General features: G+C 54.2%; 1 protein-coding gene across 1 annotated transcript in view; it reads left to right on the top strand.

Moving 5' to 3' along the window:
- ALK (ALK receptor tyrosine kinase) overlaps nt 1–24,187 on the top strand; it is a 687,757-nt gene that overhangs the window by 643,340 nt on the left and 20,230 nt on the right. Inside the window, exons 13-23 of the mRNA XM_035000834.1 lie at nt 4,342–4,492; nt 9,790–9,921; nt 10,685–10,829; nt 13,160–13,342; nt 14,592–14,690; nt 15,185–15,337; nt 16,306–16,410; nt 18,238–18,424; nt 19,372–19,462; nt 19,577–19,641; nt 21,127–21,256. Of these exons, the coding sequence (XP_034856725.1) occupies nt 4,342–4,492; nt 9,790–9,921; nt 10,685–10,829; nt 13,160–13,342; nt 14,592–14,690; nt 15,185–15,337; nt 16,306–16,410; nt 18,238–18,424; nt 19,372–19,462; nt 19,577–19,641; nt 21,127–21,256 (1,441 nt within the window). The remainder of the gene's footprint in view (nt 1–4,341; nt 4,493–9,789; nt 9,922–10,684; nt 10,830–13,159; nt 13,343–14,591; nt 14,691–15,184; nt 15,338–16,305; nt 16,411–18,237; nt 18,425–19,371; nt 19,463–19,576; nt 19,642–21,126; nt 21,257–24,187) is intronic.

The following is a 24,187-nucleotide window of genomic DNA, read 5'->3' as shown; positions in this document are numbered from 1 at the left end:
TACCCAAGGTCCCACTGGGAAGTAGAGGCAGAGCCCAGAGTCGAGTACAGGAGAGGAATGAGGTGCTTCGTGTATCTCCGAGTGGGGTTGGCTCATTCCCATCGCCCCGCCTCCAGTGTCCTCGTGGAGGAATGACACTGACCGGCTACCATGCCCCACACTAGCACCCTCGCATCTCAGGATCGGGCAGGCAGCCACTTTGATTTGCTGCTAATTCATTTTATTTCTTTCTTTATTTATTTGATAGAGAGAGAGAGAGAGAACAAGTAGGCAGAGAGGCAGGCAGAGGGAGAGGGAGAAGCAGGCTCCCCGCCGAGCAGGGAGCCCGATGCGGGGCTCGATCCCAGGACCCTGGGATCATGACCTGAGCCGAAGGCAGATGCTTAACAACTGAGCCACCCACACGCCCCTAATTCTTTATTTTAAAAAGATTCACAACTCAATTACATCAGGTAACAATGGCTCAGTCAATAATACAAAACGCAAACCCAATAAACATCCATTCTGACTGGGGGGCATGGATTGAGATGAGGAAAAACAAACAAACAACACAACAACAAAAAAAAATTACAGCATCAGCTCGTCAAGAACAGTATCTTGTAATTTCCAGTAAATTGGAAGCACTGCAAGTCATTTTTCCCACTTGAGTGGCAGGTATATTAATTTGTTGTCGTTTGTCAACCATCAAAAATAAATTGTTTATAAGGGATGGGGGAGACGCTTCGGAGAGTCAGGCTGAGGTTACTATTCTGGCACGAGTTTGTGTGACATGATTCATAGGACTGGGGGGGTCTTCAGACATGCCAAGGTTGCCTGTGACCCCACTGGCTCCCTACAGAGGTGGGTCCTGGGTGAAACCCAACAGGCCACGCCCCGCTCCACCTACTGCCCTGTTCTCTAGAAATCGGGGCCTCGTTCCCTCACTCGCTCCCCCTCCCAGAAGTCACCTTGGAAGAGGAACGGACAGGCTCACCCACCGGGATGCATCCAAACAGTAGCTACGCTGTTGCTCATTGACTACCCTCCAGGGGCTGAATTAGGTCCCTTACAGGTATTATCTCATTTAATTATCACAACAGTTTTTCAAGGTAGATAGTATCATCTCCTTTTTTTGTGGCTAGGGAAACTAACTGGAGCTCAAGCCCAAAGGTCACACAGCTAATGAGTAACCCTGGTGGGGCCAGGACCAGGAGAGGTAAGCAAGGTGCCTCAGGCACCAAATTTAGGAAGGCACCTGCTCTCAGGGTCGACGGGGTACGGGGTCAGCACCTGGGAGGGGGGGGCCTCATCCACCCCGGGGCTTGAGTAACGGCTTGGATTTGGATCCAGTTCTGTCTGCATTCAAGCCCATCCATGTTTTTCTCACTGTGGCACAGCCCACTCCAGAGATCAGCATTGTAAGTAATGACCTGGATGTGAGACTAGAAGCTTCCAAAGGAATGCCAGGCCTCAGAAGGCTGATGAGGAAGGCGCTGCTTCTCCTACAATTAGTCCAGGCAAGCAGTTGCCTGCTCCCCTGGCTTTAAGCCAGCCCCTAGTCCAGGTCGGAAACAAGGGGCAGAGACCCACACAGAAAAGTAAAATGCGGCTGTTGACAGCTGGTGGCCAAGCTCTACTATCTACTCTGTAGAGCTGACCCAGCCTAGAGTCCTACCTTGCACTTCGCATCTGTGTGCAGTCTTTTCAAATCCATTACTTCTCCTCATGAGGGCAGGGGTCCTTGTCCTCATTTTTTCCCTCGGTGGGGAAGCTGAGGCTCCTGGAGGTTAACCAGCTTGCCCCAAGTCACACAGCCAGCAGAGCACCAGGTATATGACTCAGAACTCAGTCCTCTTTGCATCCCACCTCATTGCCAAGAGCTAGGTCTAGACCTAGATAGGGTTGGGGGCTGGGGTTCCTATTTGGGGGTGGGGGTGGCAGGAGAAATAGGAAAGAAGGGCTAGGGAGGAAAAAGGAGTCAGGAACAAACAACTTCTAAAATATAATAATTTGGCTAAATTTAATCATGTGAAAGAGTTCAGAATGATTCATAATGCAGGCAGATTGATGCAAATGACTATGCAAATGATGCAGAAAGGGCTGAGCAGGGTATAGCTTACCTCTCAGCCATAGCGCAAGTGGGCAGGACAAGGTCTCCGTCTCAGGCAGCAGTTTTCCAAGCAAACCATACCTTCAGGTTGAAAAGAGTTTCTCCTGACAAAGCCCTGGAAATACGGAGTAATGAGCAGAACCAGGGTTGGGGGGACCACACCCTCTCTCTAGATTCTACACAGTCATCCTTGGAACCCCACCACCACCCACCCCTGCCCTGCCCCAGGCTTCCCTTCTCTGAGCTAAATAACCCAGCTGCTTTCCTGTCACCAATACGCCTTCCTTTTCCCTCTGTCTTTTAATAGTCTTGGCCACCTTCTCCATTTCTAATGAGTCAGGAGCGAGGATGGGCCAGTAGCGTGTCAGACCACCCTCGCTGTGTATCCAGATAAGCCTCGCAACAGCATATCGGAGAGAAAATGGCCTTTTTGAGGGGATGGGGGCTTGGACCAGGGTCTGCCAGTGACCGGCTATGTAGCCTCAGATGAGTTACTTAGTCCCTCTGAGCCTCAGTGTCCTCATCTGTCAAGTGAATTACTAACAGCTACTATTTACGGTTATTGGGGAGATGTCCTATGCATTCATGCCTGCCCCCTCGTAGGACGCTCAGGAACTAGCGCCTACCCTGCTCGGCAGAGCTACATCACTTGCCTGCTCCAGCCACCATCTGCAGCCACTTTGTGCAGAGATCTGTCACTTTCTCAGGGCTTTCGCCCATGATCTTTTTGATGCTGAACCTCTCCGCTACCCTGTGAGTTCAGAGAAGAAGATACGGTTCTTCTTTGACTGCAGAAGAGGCTGGGACGCCAAGAGGTCACACAGCTAGGAAATGGTCCGCTCTGGTCATAGAACCCCGGAGTCTCTTTGCCTCCCTAATATAGCCACCCTTAAGGTGAGACTTCTCTTTTCATAACATAACTGTCTCTCCAGTTTCTTTGGAAGCCCCATGAGGGGCTGAAGCCCACCTCCAGTCTCCCCTTATGCACACAGCCTTGAGCCGTGTCAGCCTTCAGTGAGCTCCACTCAGTGTCTGGCCACCGACAGAGTGACAGACATCAGACTCTCCATGGCATTGCACAGAGACCTCTGTACTTCACCTGCCACGTTAGCAATCTGCCAGCCCTCCAGGCTTCTCCCTGCACAGACGGGCTTAGCTCTGCCTTAGGAGAGCCCCCAGGAGGCCCGTCGCATGCTTGGAACACCGGACATTTCCTAGAAGTCACCACGTGTGCACGTGTACAAAACCGCCTCACGTATCTCCCTGAATGCTTTTCGTAAAGGACCTTGGATCTGAATGCACAGAGACATGAAAACCTCCCAAGACCTTTCCCTGGCAGATGGTCTCAGGGGAGGCGTTTGTAGCTGGCGTGTAGCTGTCTTCAAGACGTACTGCTTTCCTGATAAGGTTCACCAGTTGAGTTCTTCTCCTCCCATCCTTGGGCGACTCCATCTCAACAACCTAAGAGGCACAGAAATAATCCTGCGCTCCCCTCCCCTGCTGTTTTTATTCATCATGACTGGTTGTTTTCTGTACACACATGGCTCTAGAAAGAGTTACTAGTGGGATGGGAATAAACAGTCTGCGCTCAGAAACACTGCTCACCTTGGTCATTCCATGTGGGACTTCCTTGTGTCTAGACCTGGGGAGGAAACTTGAAAAGTGTATACCCAGTCAATTACTGCAACTTCCACCAGTATAAAATTGTAATAATATATATTGTATAATACTATGGAATAACTTATTATGTGTCAGCTACAATTCTATGGCTACATGTCTTAATTCCTTTAATCTCACACACACACACGCTAGAATGTAGGTTCACTTGTTATCCCCATTTCACAGATGTGGAACAGGAAAGTTAGGTCATTTGTCTAAGGTCACATGAGTCCTTTGATCTCAGACGGGGAGAGAAACTGTAATGGGACATCAGAGGTATTCAGGAAATCAACACCCCAACACCCCCCCATTAAAACAGACTCTCTCCGTCTTCCCTCTCTCCTTCTCCCTCTCTTTCTCTCTTGCACCCTGTACTAGTTCTTTACTTCCTGGCTCTGGGAATGAAGCATTTCCCTATCCCTCTGTAAACCGGACTCCTGACCGTGGGGAGAAGAAGCCTCCTTGCTGACCTCATGGGCTGATGGGAGGCTGGGGGGGAGAACCATCAGGACCACAACGGTGCACTGAGCCCACTAGGAGCTGGTGGGTTGGCAGGAAGGGAATCAGTCTTCATGTGCTCTGTTCTGTTGCAGCATCTCGGGCTACGGAGCTGCTGGTGGGAAAGGCGGGAAGAATACCATGATGCGGTCCCATGGCGTGTCTGTGCTGGGCATCTTCAACCTGGAGAAGGGCGACACACTGTATATCCTGGTTGGACAACAGGGGGAAGACGCCTGCCCCAGCGTAAGTGCCCAGAGCAGGGACCTCTGCTTCACACTTACCAGGACCCGGTGGCCCTTCGGAGGGCATCAACGCTGGATACCCTCCTTCTGGGAGCTCATATTCGAAGATGGCAGGACTCACCCCTCGTCCTGCCTACAAATGCCCCTCCCTTTCCGGGCCCATTAGGGTGTATGAGAAAGGGGGTGGTATGGCTGTTGGGGGTTCACATCCCCACAGAGACCAAGGCTGAGGGATGGGTTTCAAGAGTAACCCTTAAAACTAAAGAACTGGATCCTACTTGAATGGGTAAATGGTGGTTCTTCTCAGCAGACTACAAGCTAAAGCCCCTCTCCTAAACTTTCTTGCTGGGGCACCATTGTCCTTAGTCCTATTATTATAAACAGGACATATTACAGGTGAGAAAATCGAGAGTACAGAAGGGAAGGGACTTTTCCAAAGCCGCTCACAATGCAGCACGGAGTAGGGACTCTGGCCCCTGCTTGTGCCGTGCCCGGCACTTGCTTGGGCCTCGGTTTCTATGCCCTTTTCCCACTGAGAGCCCATCATCGGACAAGCCAGACTGCCACCCTCCACAGCCGCAGAGACAGCCTGTCTTCTGGTTTCTGACCCCACTGGGGTATCCATCTGTCAGACAGGGAGTGCTCCAGCAGCAGGACTTGAGAAAGCCAGTGGTGGTCTAAAATGACCAGGAGAATCAGACTCGGCAGACTAACAAAGCAGCAGCTGTGGAGACTCCAGGCATCCCAGTTGTTTGCCTCTTGTCTGTGTTGGGGGAGCCAGGTCCCTGGAGGTGCGGGCTGTCCTGGCAGAACTCAGCACCCGGAGGCCAGGCCACACCCTCCCCTGAAGGCCAACTTCCACCCAGGGTGGGGCCAAGGCAGGGAGCTGGGTTCTAGTGCCCCGGACCCAGTGCCCCTTCTGCAAGAGCTCATTCAAGAGTAGCCTTGGGGAACAGATGTGGGAACCAGGACTACCCAGAAAGCAGTACAATTCCACAAAATAAATTCAGGACTCCTAAAAGCTGGGCCCCAGGCTGGGAGCAAGGAGGAAAGCACAGCACCCACCCCCGACAGGGTTAAAACAAAGCAACAGGAGTAAGCTCAGCAAGTGCAACCTTGCACATGAGAAATGTCTGGACTCCAACTTTTATTTAGCAACTATAATCAGGACTTTCAAGGCTGGTATAATATATTAAGTCATTAAATTACAGACTGCTGTAATTTCCACAGGAATGTATTGAGTGCTAATGTTAATTCTTTCATCTAAGCAGAAAGATTGCATTGACTTCTGCAAGGGACTTTTACTTGATTGGATTGTAATCAGTTATGTCTTTTCACAGGACCAAGTCCTTTTTTTTTTTTTTAATTCAATTGTAATCTACTTGTTCCTCGGGGCTGCTGCCCTTTATCATTTTATTAATCAACCTACTTGCTCTTGAACTTTGTGAATGCACAGGGAGAGTTCTAAAGAAGCCCATTCTCTTCCAGCCCCCTGCTGGTGGGGCCGGGCATAGCAGGGATGGGGGGGCGGGGGGTTAGTCATGGGTCTTCCCTGTGGCTTCAGGCCTTCTCCTGCAGGAGTCACTGGGAGAGAGAGAAAGAAAGATCTTTTATGGTACTCCCTCAATCTCCAGTCCTCTCTAGGCAGAAAAATGGTGCCTAAAGAGGATTCTCTAAAGAAGGGCGTGCACTCTAAGAATTAAACTGCAGGATTTGGCAGCTCTCCTGGTTCAACAGGACATTGGAGCTGCTCTTCCTTTGTGCCTGGCCTCACCTGAGCCTGGGATGGGCTCTAGCCGCTGGAAACCCCCTCAGCTACTGCTTCTCCAATTTCTCCCAAGCCTCATGTGGTGGCATGACCACCAGACGTGGTGGCATGGGTTTCTTGACATCAGCACTATTGACATTTTGGAACAGATGAGTCTTTGTTGTGGGTGACTGTTGTGGGCACTGTAGGCTCTCTAGCAGCGTCCCTGGCTTCTATCCCCCCAATGCCAGTAGCATCCCCCAGTATTAATGATCAAAAATGTGTCCAGATCTTGCCAGATGTCCCCAGGGGAGCAAAACCACTGGTCTAAGTGTTACATTTCACAACTACCATCACTCGCAAGGCAAATACTGTGAGGGTCAGTGCACACCCAGACAGCCCCCAGTTCATTCAAATGTATTCAGCAAATATCTATCCAGTATCCTTCTATGTGCCAGTCACTGTTCTAGCAACTTGAGATAGATCCATGAACAAAAGAAAGATCTTTGCTCTGAAGGAGCTAACATTCCCACTGGGGGAGGAGGGATGAACAAGGACTAGTAGTATCAGTCAATCAAAACACCCAGAAGTGAAAGTGTTCCAGTGAACGGAAGTAGGGTAACAAGAGTCAGGTGTGTAGGGCAGGTTGCAATTATAGACGGGGTGGTCGACGGAAGCCTATTGAACGAATGACAGCCGAGCAGAGTCCTGAAAGGGATTGACCCAGGAACGTATCTGGGGGTGCTAGCCAAGCAGAAGCCAAGGCGTTGAGGTGGGAGAGTGCCTGGTGTACTCTCAATCGGCTGGGGTGAGTGAGGGGAGCAAGAGGGAGAGTTGGTGAGAGATGAGGTGATCAGGCCACCATCAGGACATTTTTAAGCCATAGGAGGGTTTTGAGCCTAAAGGTGGGAATAAGGTGGGATAGGGAGCCTGCTGTGATTTGCATATTGTAAGACTCACTCTGGCCGTCATAGCCTGCTTGGGACCAAGGGAAGAGTCAGCACAATGAATTCAGTGGTTACTGCATTAGTCTGGGCAAGAGATGATGGTGGCTTGGATGAAGATGGCAACAGTGGCTGAATTCTGGGCATATTTGGAATGCAAAATCAAGAAGGATTTCCTGCCCAACTAGGTGAAGAACTGAGACAAAGAAAGGATCAAGGATGACTCCAAGAATTGCATTTGAACCATGGGAACGAGGGAACTGCCATCACCTGAGCTAGGAATGGTGTGGAAGGAGCAGGTTTGGGGGCACGGTTAGGAGAGGTTTGGCAGACAGCCAGGTGGAGACTTCTGGTAGCCAATGGAGATGGGCAGTGGGGGGATGGGCATGAGTCTGGGCTCTCTTTAGAGGAAAAGCCATTCCCCAGCCCGACTGCTCCCTCCTTCCCACTCCTGCAATCCCAGCCGTCAGTAGATTCTGTTCACAGGAAGAGGGCTTCCCCAAAGGGTGGAGACCCCACTGGAGCTAGACAGAGAGGAGGAGGAGAGCAGGGTCTAAGGGGATGGACCTTCTTCGTACCACTGGTTCAGACTGGACAGCCCCTTGATTTACACAGGAGGAGGCAGGTCCAGGGAAGTGAGGTGCCTCACCCAACATGGCTCAGCAAATCTCCAGCACAGCCAGTCAAGAAGCCAAATGGGACCCTGTATTTTGTGTTCCACTCTGCCCGGTGGACAGCTCACATTTGGGTCCCCTGCCCCCGGGCTCAGCCCTCCGGGCATGCCCCTGGCTTCTCATGCCCACCCAGCAGCAGTTAGCAGGGTTTCCTCCCAGCACTTCCCCCCCTCCACCCCCCACCCGGACAGCACTGCACACACACAGGAGAAATGTCAGCTCTCTACAATAGCAATTCAGAACTTCCCACCCACACTAAATCCACTCTAAGAAATATCAAATTATTTCCATCATTAAATCCAAAATGCCATAAAACAAATTGCATCTTGGCTATTTACCTGGAAATTTCTCTAGTACTCATTGCCGGCACCCCTGAGTGCTTTAGCATAAGGAGTGGCTCAAGATGAATTGGCATGTCCACTGGCTGGTTCCACAGCAGCAGTCAATGGAAATGTGATGTTTTATTGGCCTTTTTTCTAATAAGTGAAAGAAAAGCCATTTTCCTCCGAATTCAGGTGGATGTTTGGAGCGTTCTTCTCAGCTGCTGTGCCCGACAAGCGGGCTGGTTCTTCCTGAAGCCCTGCCCTCTTTATTCAGGGATTCCCGGATTCTGGGTCACAGGGATTTCCTGCATATCCCCAGGGACTCCCAGATGCCTGGGCACACGCCGGGACCATGTGAAAGAACAGCAGCTGTTTATTCAGTCCCTAACACAGGAGAGACCATCCTAGACACCTCTCCTAAGCACATACGGCCTGCCCATTCCACACCTGCAGATCAGAGAGGTCGAGCACCTTCTCAGGCATGCAGGGGTGTCTGCAGATTCCTGGGGTCGCACCCTGTTCTCCATGATGGACACAGAGCTCCATTTCAGGCCGTGTTGGGGGGTTTCTGGAGGCAAGAAGTGAGACCTTAGACGGGAGGGAAGAGATGTCCAAAATGGAGAAATGATTTTCACATAGATGGGCTGGGGATAAATCTGAGCCTGGCCTCGCACTGCTGTGTTCTCTTCCCATGATACTTCAAAACTGCAACTTCTCAAAAAACCTTCAGTGGCTCACCACTGCCTAGAGAATGAAGTCTGATTGTAGTCAGGTCTTCTGGCCATTATCTGACTGTCCAGTTGAATTCCCTCACCCACTCGCATTTACACTCCCTCCAGCCCTACCTCACCACCCAGGGCTTTTGTCATCCCCTCTTCAGAGTCCAGAGGATCCTAACAGGTCCTCCTGGACTGTCTCTCTGTCCTAAAGTGGACTTTTGTGAACCAAAGAGACTCCTTGTACTTTTCCCCAAATCCCCAAATTCCCCCCTCACCTGCTTCTCTCTGGGCTCATGCTACTCTCTTCCCCTGGGTTGCTCTAACTTTCCCCCATTTTCTGTTTTAAAATCTCCCTGTGCTTCAAGGTCCAACTAAACACCACCTCCTACAGGCAGTCCTCCTTGACCACCAGTCAGCAACAAAGTTGCTTGTTGTGCCCCAACTTCCCTGCATTTTCTATCTAAGCTATCCTGTGGTCCTTCTCTAATATGCTCTAGTGACAGTTGTGTGTGTGTGTGTGTGTGTGTGAGAGAGACCCCAACGGATATGAGAGCTGGCGGGGGTGGGGGGTGAGAGCCGATGGGTTGCTGGAACATGAGGTCAGAGCCCCCAGACCACCGGGATGTCACCCCCACGGCCCAGCAAACACTCCGACACTTTAAACACTGCAATGGCTCAGGGGTCCCCAGAGTGGGAGCCCCGCTCGCTTTCTCAGATAGTTATCGATTTACCTATAGACATATGTCATATATCTATATCTATATCTATCTCTTCAACTCAACTGTCAGCTATTTGAAAGGTCATCAGAGCCTATCATGAAGCACAGAAGGTCTGTCTGCTGGGAAGTAGAGAATCTTGGGCACCAACCGGAGGTGCTTTTTGTTTCTCCAGATGAACCGATTAATCCAGAAAGTCTGCATTGGAGAGAACAACGTGATAGAAGAAGAAATCCGCGTGAACAGAAGTGTGCATGAGTGGGCAGGAGGGGGTGGAGGAGGAGGTGGAGCCACCTACGTGTTCAAGGTAAGGCCAGCTGCCAGAGCTTGCCATGGACGGTGACTTGCGCGCGTCACGGATCCGTCATGCTGGGTCCTCACGACCACCCTGGGCATGGAGCACCTCAGGCGTCCTTAGCCCCATCTAAAGAGGAGCAAAGCGAGGCGCAGATGGATGTAAGGGTCCCTGTCTGTCCGAGAAAAGGCAGGTTCTTCTCTTGCCAACGTACCAGCCCGATGGCCCCATGCAGGCCTTGCCGTCCCTGCCTCAGAGTTCCAGAGGGTCCCACGGTGCCCTCCTCTGCCCTACGGTGGGCTTTTCTGACATGATCAAAAGCAGGCAAAGTCTTCTGCTAGGTCCTCCCACGGGGACAGTGGTGCTGAGGGCTTAATCTTGAAGTTGTGGAGGTTAGAGCCAGAGACCCCGGAGAGGAGGGAGGAAAGGGGGAGGAGAGAGACATGCTTCTAAGCACCAGCACCCAGTCCTCTGAGGCTAGTGTGAGCAGCTTCAGGAAAAGATCCATCCCCCCCTCCTGGTATGCATTTATTTAGATCTCCTGGTGCTTTTGCTTCTCTGACTGAACCCCGATGGATACAGATACGGGAGCTGGCGGGGGGGGGGGCGGTGAGAGCGGATGGGTTGCTGGAACATGAGGTCAGAGCCCCCAGACCACCGGGATGTCACCCACGGCCCAGCAAACACTCCGACACTTTAAACACTGCAATGGCTCGGGGGTCCCCAGAGTGGGAGCCCCGCTCGCTTTCTCAGTCTCTGATGGTCTCCCGGGCAGATGAAGGACGGCGTGCCCATGCCCCTGATCATTGCAGCCGGCGGTGGTGGCAGGGCCTACGGGGCCAAGACAGACACGTTCCACCCAGAGAGACTGGAGAATAACTCCTCGGTTCTGGGGCTGAATGGCAACTCCGGAGCCGCAGGTAAGGCGCTGCAAGCCCGCGCTTCCCCAGGACTGACCCCCAGGACAGGCCCCAGGACTGCGTGGCGCCATCACACACCTGTGTCTCGGTTGCTGGTGCTTTAGAAGCTGGGAGCTCTGGATACTGGTACCCACGTCGAGGGAGGGAGGAAGGGTGGGCCACAGCTTGGGGACCTGGAGGCGTCTCTGCGGACGTGGGGTTTGAATTGCAGAGGTCACCGGGCACAGGAGACAGGCAGCCGTTTTGGGACGGGCAGCCCAACCTCCCTGGGTTTCTTCAAATGCAGCTGGACGTGGGCAGATGGAAGAAGTGCGGGCAGAGTCAGGCCTCCCAGGCCCTGTGGTCGGTGCCTCCAGGCCCGGGGCTACCAGCTCGCATGTCTCACTGGAAAAGCTCTTTCAGGAACCTCCGTGGTTTGGCAATCCATGCTCAAGAGTGAGGGCCAGACACACAGAAATCGGAGACAGACACGAAGGGGATGTGAATTCGGAATCCTCTGAAGCCAGCCATGTCCGAAGAGGAAATGCAGTTCAGTTTTGTATTTTTTTTTCTCCACAATCAGACCAAGGATCTTTGGAGGCATTTAAGATTCGAGGTTAATTAAACAAATACTCAAACTTACCCTTCGAGTGAGAAATGGCTAGAAGAGAAGGAAGCATAGAAATAGGGGTTGTGGTCTCCGTGAGGACAACCCAGCGCTATTCTTGGAGGCCCTGCAGGTTGTTTTCTTTGCTTAAAAGCTGTAAGACGGAGTGGGGGATCAGAAACCCCCTCAGCTGGGGACTGCGCTGGGCACAGGGTGGAGTGGCAGACACGGTATCAGGGCCAGGTTATCCTAATTTATTTACCACCCTCATGGCCCACTTTAGGTCCCTCAGTTTGCCGAGGGGGCTTCCCTTCGCCACGAGACATCAACGGCCCTGAAAGGCCCACACGCCACCCTCTGGCTGGCAGAAGGGAGGCCAGATGCTTGAAAACCAAGCCAGATGCCACAGGCCTGCAGCTTCCAAAGCTGATTTGCCTGGGGGCCTCGATTCAATTCTGATCACCCCTGTTCTAGACCAAGTTGTTCCTGACCTTGGCCTCGGGTCCTAAAACCCGGCTCCTTCTCTTTAGCACGGTACTGATCTCCATCCGCAGCTCCCCCACCTACACGTCCCTCTGCTGCCCCCTCAGGGCCCAGAAGAGCCTCTGCCACACATTCTTCCAGAAGGCCCTTCCAGGCCAGTTAACCCTCGTGGTTCCACAGACCCACGCACTACTGTTTCTCCGGGTCCTCACCACCCATCACCTGCTGGAATGGAAGTACTGTGGGGTCTTTTAGAGACCCCCTGTTGAAATATCATAGGAAACAATATAGGTGGAGACAAAGAGGGTCCTGGAATCTCAAGGGCCTGCAGGAGTGATTGATTATGGTTAGCCTGTGGCCTTAAGATAAAGTTGCATTCAACCTCAGCCCCAGGCGTTGGGAAGCACAGCTCCAGTGGCTGTCATCACAGGGGACTGCCCACCCCCTCCTCAGCCCCCTCCCCACCCCCATCTTCCCTGTACCTGACCGTGGAGCAGCTCTTTAGAAGCAGTCAAGCAAGACAAAGCTTCAGAGTGTGCAAACCTCTGCACACTTGGGTTCTACCTCTTATGCCCAACCATCCCTACCTGTCATGGTTTAGGAAGCATCTGCCATGCCCACTGTCCCCTTCGGTCTGAACATCAACCCAGTGAGGCAAGTCTTACTATACCCAAGATATAGGTGAGGAAACTGAGGCAGAACGGGGATGTACTGGCCCAGGGTTTCAAAGCCAGTAAACAATAAAGCCCATCGGGTTGTCTGGCCTAGTCCAGGGTCCCTGCAGAGGAACCCCACTGCAGTGACCCCAGCAGGATTTTGACAGTTGGATGCCCAAGGACTTGTTGGGATGCGAAGCATTAATGAAACAAAGTCCCTGCACTTCAGGAGTTGGGGCATGGAGAGGAGGCAGAGGAATAAGTTTAGTTGTCATGCTGTCCATCCCCCCATTTCCCCACCCCTAACCAAACACCCTTCCCAGCTTTTGATCCAAAGGCCTGATGGGAAGCAGGGGTCTGAAGCATGGCCCCAACTGGATGTGCACGGCTGAGGCTGAAGCCGGTCTCACTAGGGCCAAGGGCACGCTGCTGTTTTTCCAGCTGTGGATTCCGAAGCCCCCAGACCCCCTGGGCGCTGGAGCCGGAGTGAGCACCCTCAGAGCACGACACGCAGCGTCCTGCCTCCTGTGCCGGGCCCAGCGGCGGACAGGACCGACCCTAGCCAGGATCCTCTCACTTGAGGTTTTCTCTGTCTCTTCCTGCAGGTGGCGGAGGTGGCTGGAATGATAACACTTCCTTGCTCTGGTCTGGAAAATCTTTGCTGGAGGGTGCCACCGGAGGACATTCCTGCCCCCAGGCCATGAAGAAGTGGGGGTGGGAGACAAGAGGGGGTTTCGGAGGGGGTGGAGGGGGGTGCTCCTCAGGTGGAGGAGGCGGAGGATATATAGGTAAAGATGATTCGTGTTCAAGGTGTCACTCCCTCCCCTCTTAGTCCTAGGCACTCCCTGTCCTCTCCCTGGCCCTCGCCTGCCCTCCCCCCACCCACCCCAAGTGTGGACTGTGATGTCACCATGCACGCTTTCCTCTCAGCCCCATAGGACCGGCCAGAGGCAGGGTATTGGCTCTCGAGCCAGCATCCTGCCTCAAGGCTTCAATAGCAACAGCTTCAAGAGCTCATGTGTTCTTGATTCCCCCCTTCCCCAAAGCCGATGATAAAGGGCTTCGGTTTCCTAGACTGTTCTCTGAGCCGCCCCTAACGTCGCGCTGGCACGAGAACCTTGGAGGCCACGCTCCCCAGGCCCGTGCCTCCCTTTGGACGGCCTGGCCTGAGTCTTTGCCAAGCCAGCTCCCTAAGGGCCTGGTTTGTGGCCTCTGGCCTCACAGACTCCCTCTCCCTTCCCAGCCCCAGCCCACCAGCTTCCAGAACTTTTGCCCCCTCCATGCCGAGGGGCAGCCCCAGCCCAGCCCGTCAGCCAGCAGCCAGCCACGGGGCCCAGCTCTCCTCCGAGCTTCAGAGCAGAGCCCAAGAGGCTTCTGAAGCTGAGAGGCTGGGAGGCTGGGAGGCTGGGAGACGGCGGCTCCACCATCCCCACAGATTAGGACACGATGCATGCACGCACTGTGATGTTCTGTCTGTGTTTTGCTTTCCGCTGTGTGTAAGATGCTTGTGTTCACCGGATGCTCTTCTTTTCCAAACTCTGGGGGTGGGGGGGAGGAACCTGAGGGGGGAGGAACCTGAGGGGGGAGCCCAAAGATAACCCAGCCCAGCTGAAAGGAGGGACAGGAGCCTAAAGGCACAGGGGCCCATCCCCCCATGTCTCACCCTGACCCAATGGGACTGGAGAGCAACTCCTCAGTGCTACTGGCCTGGCCAGTTCTGGAAGAGGCGCCAAGGGGCTAGTCCAGCCTGAGGACACGAGACCGCTTCTGATCCTTATTCACACGAACTGCTTCCGAGCAGCCCCCGTGCAGTGGTGGGGACTCCCCGGCCGGGAGGGAAGGTGGCCCCCACACCCAGCATCTCCCAAGCCACACCCCAAGGGCCGCCCCTGTGCCCCAGGCCTCCCTTCCCTCCCCACCGCCCCGCCCTGAGGCCCTTCACCGCCCTGAGGCCCCGCATGCCCCGCTGATGCGCAGATGTGTTGAGACGTGGGCCCCCTGCCTCTCTGCGTTAAACTCGTCTCTGGTTTGGTACAGGCGGCAACGCGGCCTCAGACAATGACCCCGAGATGGACGGGGAGGACGGGGTTTCCTTCATCAGTCCGCTGGGCATCCTGTATACCCCCGCTCTAAAAGGTATCCCCTCTGCCAGGCCCATTCTCCCACCCAGACAAAACCTCAGGGCCCCTGCCACGGGGCCAAGATACGAAGGCACAATTACGGGTCCCTCACAGGCAAGTCTTCCCACTGCTTGTCTCGGCATGTTTTCTGGAAGTCAGGAGGTGTGGTCTGATGCGGACATGCAGGCAGAAGACTTCCAGGCAGGCCCGTCCTAGAAAATGCCTAAGCAATAGCCCCGTGACCTGGGCCAGCCCGCCCGAGGGGCACGCACTCGGAGCTGCCTATCCGCCCGCAGCAATGCAGCCACGTGTCCCCTGTCTGAGCCCCTTCAGCTGAGTGGGGGACTCCCCTCCCCACTGCGGTCCCTCAGGGGCCGAGGGACGTGGGGGCAGGAGCCAGAGAACCCACACTGACCAGCTAGAGACAAAGCACACACACAGGCCGGGAACGGGGTGCAGGGTGGTCCTCGCTGCATCAACCCCAGGCTGATCCTCCCTTCTTGTCGCCAGTGATGGAGGGCCACGGGGAAGTGAATATTAAGCATTATCTAAACTGCAGCCACTGTGAGGGAGACGAGTGCCACATGGACCCCGAGAGCCACAAGGTCATCTGCTTCTGTGACCACGGGACAGTGCTGGCTGAGGATGGCGTCTCCTGCATTGGTAAGAGGGCGGTGAGGGCGGTGACAGGGAAGGGGCCCAGAGTGTGAACCCACGGAGGCCTTAGCTGGTGTCCACAATTCTGAGACTCCTCAGATGCACTTCGGTAAGCGTTCTGACCCCCATCTGTCCGCCCCAACACAGGCACTCTAAGGACTGCGCAGAGGGACCTGTGTGTGAAAGGAGCCCTAAGGTGTCCAGTCCCACCCCTAAGCCAGGGCGTGAAGCTCCACATCCCCACCAAGGGGCCATCCTGTCTGCACTGGAACACCCCCAGTGCCAGGGACCTCCACACTCCCAAGGCGCGCTGTCCCATCAAGAGTTTGCAAGCTGGACTTGCAAATCCTCTCAGGAGCTGCAGGGGTTTGAAGCCCGAGCTCCGTCTCCCTCCTACAAGTCTCCAGACGAAATAACGCATTTGTTTCCATCAGTTCACACGGGACACTTTCATGTCTCCTCCCCACCCTGCGTCCCGCATCTGCGGGCGTTCCAGTGACAATGTCCTTGTGAGATGTAGTGTCCAGGACCAGGCAGGATGCCCCAGTGTGGGCTGTGCTGGTGTGCACCCGGGCCCCGGGCAGTAACTCAGCCTCCCAGGGTCACTGACAGGCACCCTCTGTTCCTGGGTCGTAATGAGCCTGTGGTTACCCACGGTCGCTGAAGCTCTTCCTTAGCCTCTACTGGCTCACCTTCCCACCCTCCTGGTGTCATTGTGCACTTGATGTTGGGGATCAATGTCCAGGATTTGATATTTATCCCTGCCACGTATTCCCTCACCCAAAAGCTACTGCTGAAGGCTGTAAGCCAGAATGAGCCCCCTCCCTGCCCCTGGCCCTCTGCAAAGAAGGCCTCCGGGGTGGGGGAGGGGCGGGTGGGGTCTGTCCGGGCAGGGGAGGGTGTTTCTCTCTTGGAGCTAGCTCAGAGGGTGATCAGTGTTGTCACCCAGTGCCCCGCGGGCACCTGTCTTGCAGTGTCCCCCACCCCAGAGCCCCACCTGCCGCTCTCGCTGGTCCTGTCGGTCGTGACCTCGGCCCTCGTGGCCGCCCTGGTCCTGGCTTTCTCCGGCATCATGATTGGTGAGTGTGCCAGAGCCCCGGGGCTTCCAGGGGGGCGGGAGGGGGGGCAAGGAAGGCCGATCTGGTGGAACAGAACAGCATCTTCTGCTTTGCCATGGATGCAGAGGTGTCACTCTGGGTGGGTGGTGATTACAGCAGCCCAGGCCAGCCTCAGACCGAAGCCCCCTCCCCCAGCCCCCAGCACCGCCTTGGTTCCCTAGAGGAACTGCTGATTCCACACCTCGACCCCCCGCAGAGCCTTCTGGAGGCACTCTGCAGAGGAGGACACAGTAGCCAAAGCTCGCCCCACCCCCAGAGTTCACTTCCAGCTGCCATCAGACCCAGGCTCCAGGGGACACCTGGCTGGGCTCACTCCCCAGGGAACACCTCCAGCCCCGCCCTTCCCCACGTTGGGCAGGCAGTGCAAACGAAGTTGGTTTCTAAATGTTTCTGTTAGGCCTGTGAGCCCAGGTGAGCTGATAGGCAGGTCTCAGAGGGCTCAGCGCTGTCCAGCCAGGCTCTTCCTGCTGGAAATGCGCAGGGCAGGTGGGCAGGGACATGAAGGAAGGCAGAGGGGAAGGCTCAGCGTGGACGGCACTTTTAGAACAGCCCCCTTGGGGAGCTGGGGGCGGGTGGTAAGGGAACCTGTGGGTGGCCAGGGGGAGGGCAACAGGCATTATTCCCATATGATGCCATCCTTCTGAGGGACAGGATGATGAGAGCTAACACTTGCTGCACGCTTACCACGTGCCAGGTGATTTACACATTTTAGTTCACTGAATCCTCACTTGGCCCTATGAGCATGGTTGGTCCATTTCAGAGAGGAGGGCCCTGAGAACACAGCCATTGACTCACTTGCCCTGGCCCATAACTAGGGGGACGGGACTTTCAAAACTGAATCCATCCTGTGCATCACAGTTTCGTCCTACCTCCCATGGACTTGGCCCTACAGAATGTTCTCACAGTTAGAGGGTAAGAGCGGTGATGATGGTCCCTTGCACCGGTAGGGCTCTTGAGAATTTTTCAAAACCATTTTACGCTAGTGAATTCATTTCATGATGACATCCCCAAGGGTAAGGAGTGGGGGTGCTTAGGGGACAGGCAGGAGTTACTGTCCCTGCTTACAGAGAAGGAGGCTGAGGGCCAAAGAGGTCACATGACCTGGTCAGTGTTGCTCAGTTGTAAGTAATGAAGGTGGGATTAGAATGCACGCAGGTCCTCAGGCACCAGTTGAGAGAACTTTTCAGTCCGTGGCAGTTTCTAGCTGTAGGAAGCCCAAGTGACCAGGACACCCAGCTGCACCAGCGACAGGGCTGAGGAGAGACTCTCAGGCGGGTCTGTCCCTGGGACACAGGGGACCCCTCTGAGAGCTGACTTTGGCTTCAGAGCTTTCGGCAGTCTTGCTGAAACTTGTTTAGATTGCATGGCCCTCTCAGGTCCTCACTCAACCTTCCCTCATGCTCCTACACTGGGATTCAGATTTTCAGCACCACCTGATGGCCCTCCCAGCCTGCCCGGGCCCCTCCCCACTGCCACTCAGCCATTTCCCCTACTGAAATCGTTGCACATTGAATCTTGGGTCTGCTTCTCAGAGGACCCCAGCTATTGGGCTTCTGCCCCTGTATGAGACAATAAAATCTTTTCCGTTGACATGATTTTAAACTGTACATCTCCTTTAAATGATCTTTCATTTTGTTAGTATTACTAAGTGTGATGGAAATGTTTAGATCCCCGAAGGAGGAGATGGAGATCCAGGAAGGCTTCCTGGTGGAGGCAGCCCGTGCTGGGCTTCAGGGGCCAGGCCGCCTGGTCCAGGCCACATTGCAGCTAACCTTCATCTGTCTGTAGTGTACCGCCGGAAGCACCAGGAGCTGCAAGCCATGCAGATGGAGCTTCAGAGCCCTGAGTACAAGCTGAGCAAGCTCCGCACTTCCACCATCATGACTGACTACAACCCCAACTACTGCTTTGCTGGCAAGACCTCCTCCATCAGTGACCTGAAGGAGGTGCCTCGGAAAAACATCACCCTCATCCGGTGAGTGCCCCGTGGCTGTACTGGGGGAGGGGGGATGGCAAGTGGGGAGGAGTTCTAGGGGGCTGGATGTCTTCCCTGCACCATGGATTTTTCTAGCCACAAGAGGCCAGCAAAGCCACCTCTCAGGGCATTTCCAACCCTCCCAGGAGGAGAAGATTTAATGTTTGGGGCCATTTGGGCAGGTAGTTAATTGTTTATTTTATTTATTTATTTTTTATTTTTATTTTTTAAGATTTTATTTATTTGCAAGAGAGAGAATGAGAGACAGAGAGCATGAGAGGGAGGAGGGTCAGAGGGAGAAGCAGACTCTTCACTGAGCAGGGAGCCCGATGCGGGACTCGATCCCGGGACTCCAGGATCATGACCTGAGCTGAAGGCAGTCGCTTAACCGACTGAGCCACCCAGGCGCCCGTTAGTTGTTTATTTTAACACCCATCTATTCATGGGATTTGCACAGTGAGAGGAGAACAACATGGGAGGGAGCCAGGGCATTCCTCAAAAGTCACTCAAGTGCTCCCTCCCCGAGTCTTCTCGGCCCCTCCTTCTCCAGGTGGAGCAAAGTGCCCCTCCTCTGAGCTTCCAGATCACCCCATGCCTTCCTCCATCATTTACTGAGCACACCCCGCAGGAGGGTCTGCCAGTGATCTGTCCCTCCACAGGGCATGGGAGCCTTTCCCTGGGGAAGGGCCGTGTCTTCTTCACCTCGGTGACCCTGGCGGATATCAAAGACTTAGTCTTCATCGAATGAATGAACTTCAACCAGTGTCCCGAATCCCTGGTTGGAACCTTTCTTGCCAGTTTTCAGATAACGCAGTGGCGGCCTGGGATGGTCTAGCCAAGCCAAGTGGGGGGTGTTACTCTTGAGTGCGTACACGACCCCCGCCGCTTGTATGTCTCTTTCTCGTGGCCCGCCCCCTCTATCTCACCTTGCCTTTTCCTGTGCACAGGGGACTGGGCCATGGTGCGTTTGGGGAAGTGTATGAAGGTCAGGTGTCCGGAGTGCCCAGCGACCCGAGCCCCCTGCAAGTGGCCGTAAAGGTAAGAGGTGGCTCCATCGCGGGCCTGACCTTGGCCGGCAGTCTGTGTGGGCCTCAGCTCTTGGCTGCCGCTCACAGCCTTCTCCTCCTTCCCACCCTCCCCTTCTGTGCCCAGACGCTGCCTGAAGTGTGTTCTGAACAGGACGAACTGGATTTCCTCATGGAAGCCCTGATTATCAGGTAAATAAAGCCACAGAGAGACACCCCCACCCCTGTTAGACGTTCCTGTCAGTCTCCAAGGGACATGGTGTCGTCCTCCAGCATCCCCTGCCTCTCCACCGGGAGGCTCCCTAAAATTCTTAACACATCTTACCAGAGTGAAATAGCCCCAGGTGGCTGTCCAAGAAAAAAAATTTCTGTGGCCTAATAATCTGACGGATATCACTCTGCCTTCAACGAGCACCCCTGTGGGTCATCCAGTGGGGCTCCCCCCCTTCTCTTAATAGAGCATGCTAGTTGTTCACAGTGGACGATATACTTTCAGCCCCGGTAACTCTTCCACAAGGCCCCTCACCAATCCCAGCTCTCAGATCTTGTGTAAGGAAGTATGCCCCTAATGTGATGGAGGCCACCGCACCCTGTCCCACACCAGCTGGCTTGCACCCTTCAACGTGTGCTTCTGGGGCCCCTAACTAGAAATCTCAGTGCCCAGGGACCCTGAGGGCATGCGCTCCCAACAGCAGATTGCCTTCAAGAGGACACCAGTGTTTGACCTTGAGATCTCACCATGCTTGTGGCCTCCCGTGATGCTGGAGAGCCTCAAACATCCAGACACAGTGGGGTGGCCTGGGGTACCCCCCTGCGTGGAAGTGGCAGGGGAATAAGGCCAGGACAGGATGTGAGGTGCCCATGGGGTCTGGGGCCACAGGAGGATGCCCAGCAGGCTCAGGCCCTAGCTCTAAGGGTAACGTATTTTCCGATTAGACACGTGATACATGATTATTGACTAAAATTTGGGAAATATAAGATGATGTGGAAGGAGACCCAAATCATCCCTCTCACTGTTGCTGATCTCCCATCACTACTGTATTTCCGTGAAGAGCAGTGTAGTCCTTCAGCTCTGCACGAGCGTGCCCACTCGGAGTGCACTGGCCCCATGCCCCGGGTGTCCTAACAGGATCCCATTAGCAAGAAAACCCAAATCTTAGGGCCTCGTGGCCAGACTCGGTCTCTCCCCATGAGCACCCATGGGGGTGCACCCAGGGCCCACTCTCGTTCACACACGGTCACCTGGCAGGGCTCACGCGGTCCCTGGAGGAAGCAGTTCCTTCAGCTTCTCTGCCTGACGGCTTCCTCAAAGAACTCACACATGAGTCCTAGCCAGCAGTCTGTGCACCGATGGACAAGACCCTGGCCGCTCTCTTGCCGCCGCCCCCCCGCGACCGCACTTCCTCACCAAGTACCTGTGTAGCGTCCTTCTTTCTCCAGCCAAATACTCTCCTGCAGACTGAGCTCCTGCCCAGCCTGCCCTCCACTTCTTCCGCCTGCTCAGCAGTGAGATTCTCCCCATCCTAGGCTCTGCGTGGGACCCCGGCTACCCACATTTACCGAACGCATTTACATAATGCAGCTGCTGAAAACATAACTTTGTCTCCTGCTTTTCCCACTTAAGATTTTCCCAGACTCAGCTCAGTTAAATTTGGTTACTCCCCCTCTGCTCTGCAGCAAATTCAACCACCAGAACATCGTGCGCTGTATTGGGGTGAGTCTGCAAGCCCTGCCCCGATTTATCCTGCTGGAGCTCATGGCAGGAGGAGACCTCAAGTCCTTCCTCCGGGAGACCCGCCCTCGCCCGGTGAGTGAGACCCAGTCTTGCCCTAGTCGTTGTGCCAGGGAATGGAGCAGAGGGTGGGAGGGGCAAGAGTGGGCAGCCTGAGGAGCAACATCCTCAGTGGGAGGGGAGTCAGCCCCGGGGCTTGGATCTGGGGGAATGACCGGGAGAGATTGGACAGAAGGTGGATGCCGGCTGAGCCCACCCTGGGGAAATTGAGCCAGGCTTGTGCAATGGGTCCTCCAGCCTGAATCCATTTTTGTGGCCTGCTGATTCCAAGAATTAGGGACAAGCACAGATGGGGACTCTCATGTCGGCCATGTCATTCACTCAACCGACTTGGGGACAGGACATTCTATATCTACTCATTCTGAACCCCACTACCCTCATCTCTTAAGTGGGGACACCCTGACCTTGTAGATTTACTGTCAAAATAAAATACTGAAATACTTATGAAGGTTCTGCATGTGTGTCATGATTAAGGGGCTGGAGTTTTGGGGGAGCGAAGAAACCTAGGTAGACCCAGGAATGCCAGCCCCCCATCCTGGTGGGCCATTAGACAACCCATGTGGCTTAGGACTGTGAACTCCCTAACCTCAGGATCGGCAGTGTGAAATCCAAGGGCTGGACTAGAACATCTTGGAGGTGATTCTGAATTCTAAGACGTAGCCCACGGGGCGTACCCTGAGTCCAGCTGCCCACTCCTGTCCCTGCCGGGGTCTTCAGGAGGCCTTGAGCATCAGGAACTGGAGCAGAGCAGACCCCTGAGCTAGGACCCAGCTTCCTCAAGTTGCTGCTGGACCATGAAGACCACAGGGAAGATTTGCACCCTCCCCACCCCCAGGAAAGCAGAACAAGACAGCCACCTTGAGCCAGAAAGCCCAGAACTGAACGTGGTGTTCTCATGGACTCAGACTGGAGGCAGAAACGTTGAAAGGCCACACCTGCTCTAATCCCCACCTTCAGTCAGACTGAAGGATACGTTAGCCCGGGGAGCCTCCGTACTATTCCTACAAGCCTCTGGGTGATCTATCTCAGCATCTGAGAAGAATCCGGTCTAACTCCCTGCAAAGATGAGTGTGTGCACACCTGAGCACAGCTGACAGGAGGATGAGGGGAGGGGGGGTGAAAGACCAACCCCATCTCATAATAACCCTCATCAGCATTATCTTCATCTTCCTTGTGGTTGCCACATTTCTGAAAACCACCCCTGTAAAGTAAACAGCATAGATCTCACCTTAATTTCACAGATAAGAACATTGTGACTCAAGAGCGGTTAGGTGACTTGCTGAGGCCACACAGGAAGTGAAAGAACTGAGACTAGAACTCAGAACTTGGGACTCCTGATTCAGGGCTCACTCCAACGTACCATGCTGTTTATCCAAATGATTCTCTTTGGGAAGCCATGGAATACCAAGATGAGGTTGGGTCCTTGAGAGCCCATATGGCCAGACATCCCTGCAGGGTATGGACACCAGCCTCAAAGGCTTTCCCACCACCACTCAGCAAAGCAGAGCCTTCAGCTCTTGTGCCCTGAGATTCTCAGCAGTGCTTCTGGCAGGGGTTAAATAAGGACACATAGCATCACACTTTGGAAGGAGTCCTGGCCCTGGTTTTCCTCCTGGATGCTCCTGAGGCTTGAGAAGGAAGTATTGTGCACGTAACGGACAGACTTGCTTGTACAGGGGACCTGGGACCCCATCACTTGGCAAACCCAAGGACATGGGGGCAGGGATCTTCCCTCTCTCTTGCAAACAAAAGCATCTCTGTCTTGTGATGATAAAAATGATTTGTGTATTGTTCCAAAGAGCAAAGTACCAGCAAGGAAAGGCAGATCGTTCACACCTCACACCACCTCCTACCCCCTGCACCACCCTAAGGAGCCTGATGCCAAGTTGTGACCTCTAACTGCAAGCACCGCCCAGGGGATGCCCACAGCCAGAAGCTGGTCAACTCTCCTTGGGAGGGCCGCTTCTGAGGGTCAGGATCCCACTCACCAAATCCACTCTTCTAACCCTTGACCCCACTCTTCCCCTGCGTGGCTCTCCTTGCCAGCCACGCCCCCAAGTCCTGGTAGCACCCCAATCACCCTACTCCTCACCTTCATACACACCCACGCATCCCAGGTGAGCTGGTCCTTCCTGAGATGCCCGCCCACGAGAGGTGATTTTAAGTGTTGGATGGATTATAGCTCTCCAGAGTGAGCCCTCGAACATGAGTTTGTGGCTGCAGCTTCCTTGGGGGTTGGGAGATTTACTGGGCGTTGGGCACGGATTCTCAGAGCCACAAAATCCAGCTTAGCCGGGTGAGGATCGGGTTGACTGTGAGAAAGGAACAGGCATCGTCATGGGCAGAGGGGGCTATACGAGTAACCCTGCATGGGATGAAGGACGGAGGGACTGGCCAATGAGCATCGCAGCTGGAGAAATACACACACCGAAAGATGGTGGGTAGAGGTGTGACACTCTCTGGATTCAAAGGCCTGAGTTCCACCTGGTTCATTTGTTTGAATCCCCTGAGACTCTCAGGGCTTACCTGACACCTGCTGTGTGCAGGCCCTTGGCTGGGCATTCGGAATCAGACAAGGTCTTGGTCCTCTCTTCCTGCTGTCCCTGGGGTCCAGCAGTTCCATAGACTATCAGGATTGAAGGACCTCAGAGACGGTCTAAGAGGCTCTGGCTTCAGATAACAGGTGTGCTGACATGAAGTGACAGAACAGATATGTGCAGACGCCATGGGACAGAATGGATGCCCTGGCCAACCCAGGCTGTCATGGAAACAAAATTCATGAAAACCTCATTTTGTCCCAGGACCTCACCTTCTCAAGAAGGAAAGATTAATGTCAAAGTAATTTTACAGAGCCAATCTTTATTCAACAAATATTTATTGAGGGTTTAAGATAAGCCTGATACAGGCTAATAGCTGTCTTTGGTATCCGTTCATTCAATCAGTAAT

Source organism: Mirounga leonina, unplaced genomic scaffold (genome assembly GCF_011800145.1).
Source record: "Mirounga leonina isolate KUSES-001 unplaced genomic scaffold, KU_Mleo_1.0 Mir_125, whole genome shotgun sequence".
Lineage (NCBI taxonomy): Eukaryota > Metazoa > Chordata > Mammalia > Carnivora > Phocidae > Mirounga > Mirounga leonina.
This window is presented reverse-complemented; position numbering and strand designations above follow the sequence as displayed.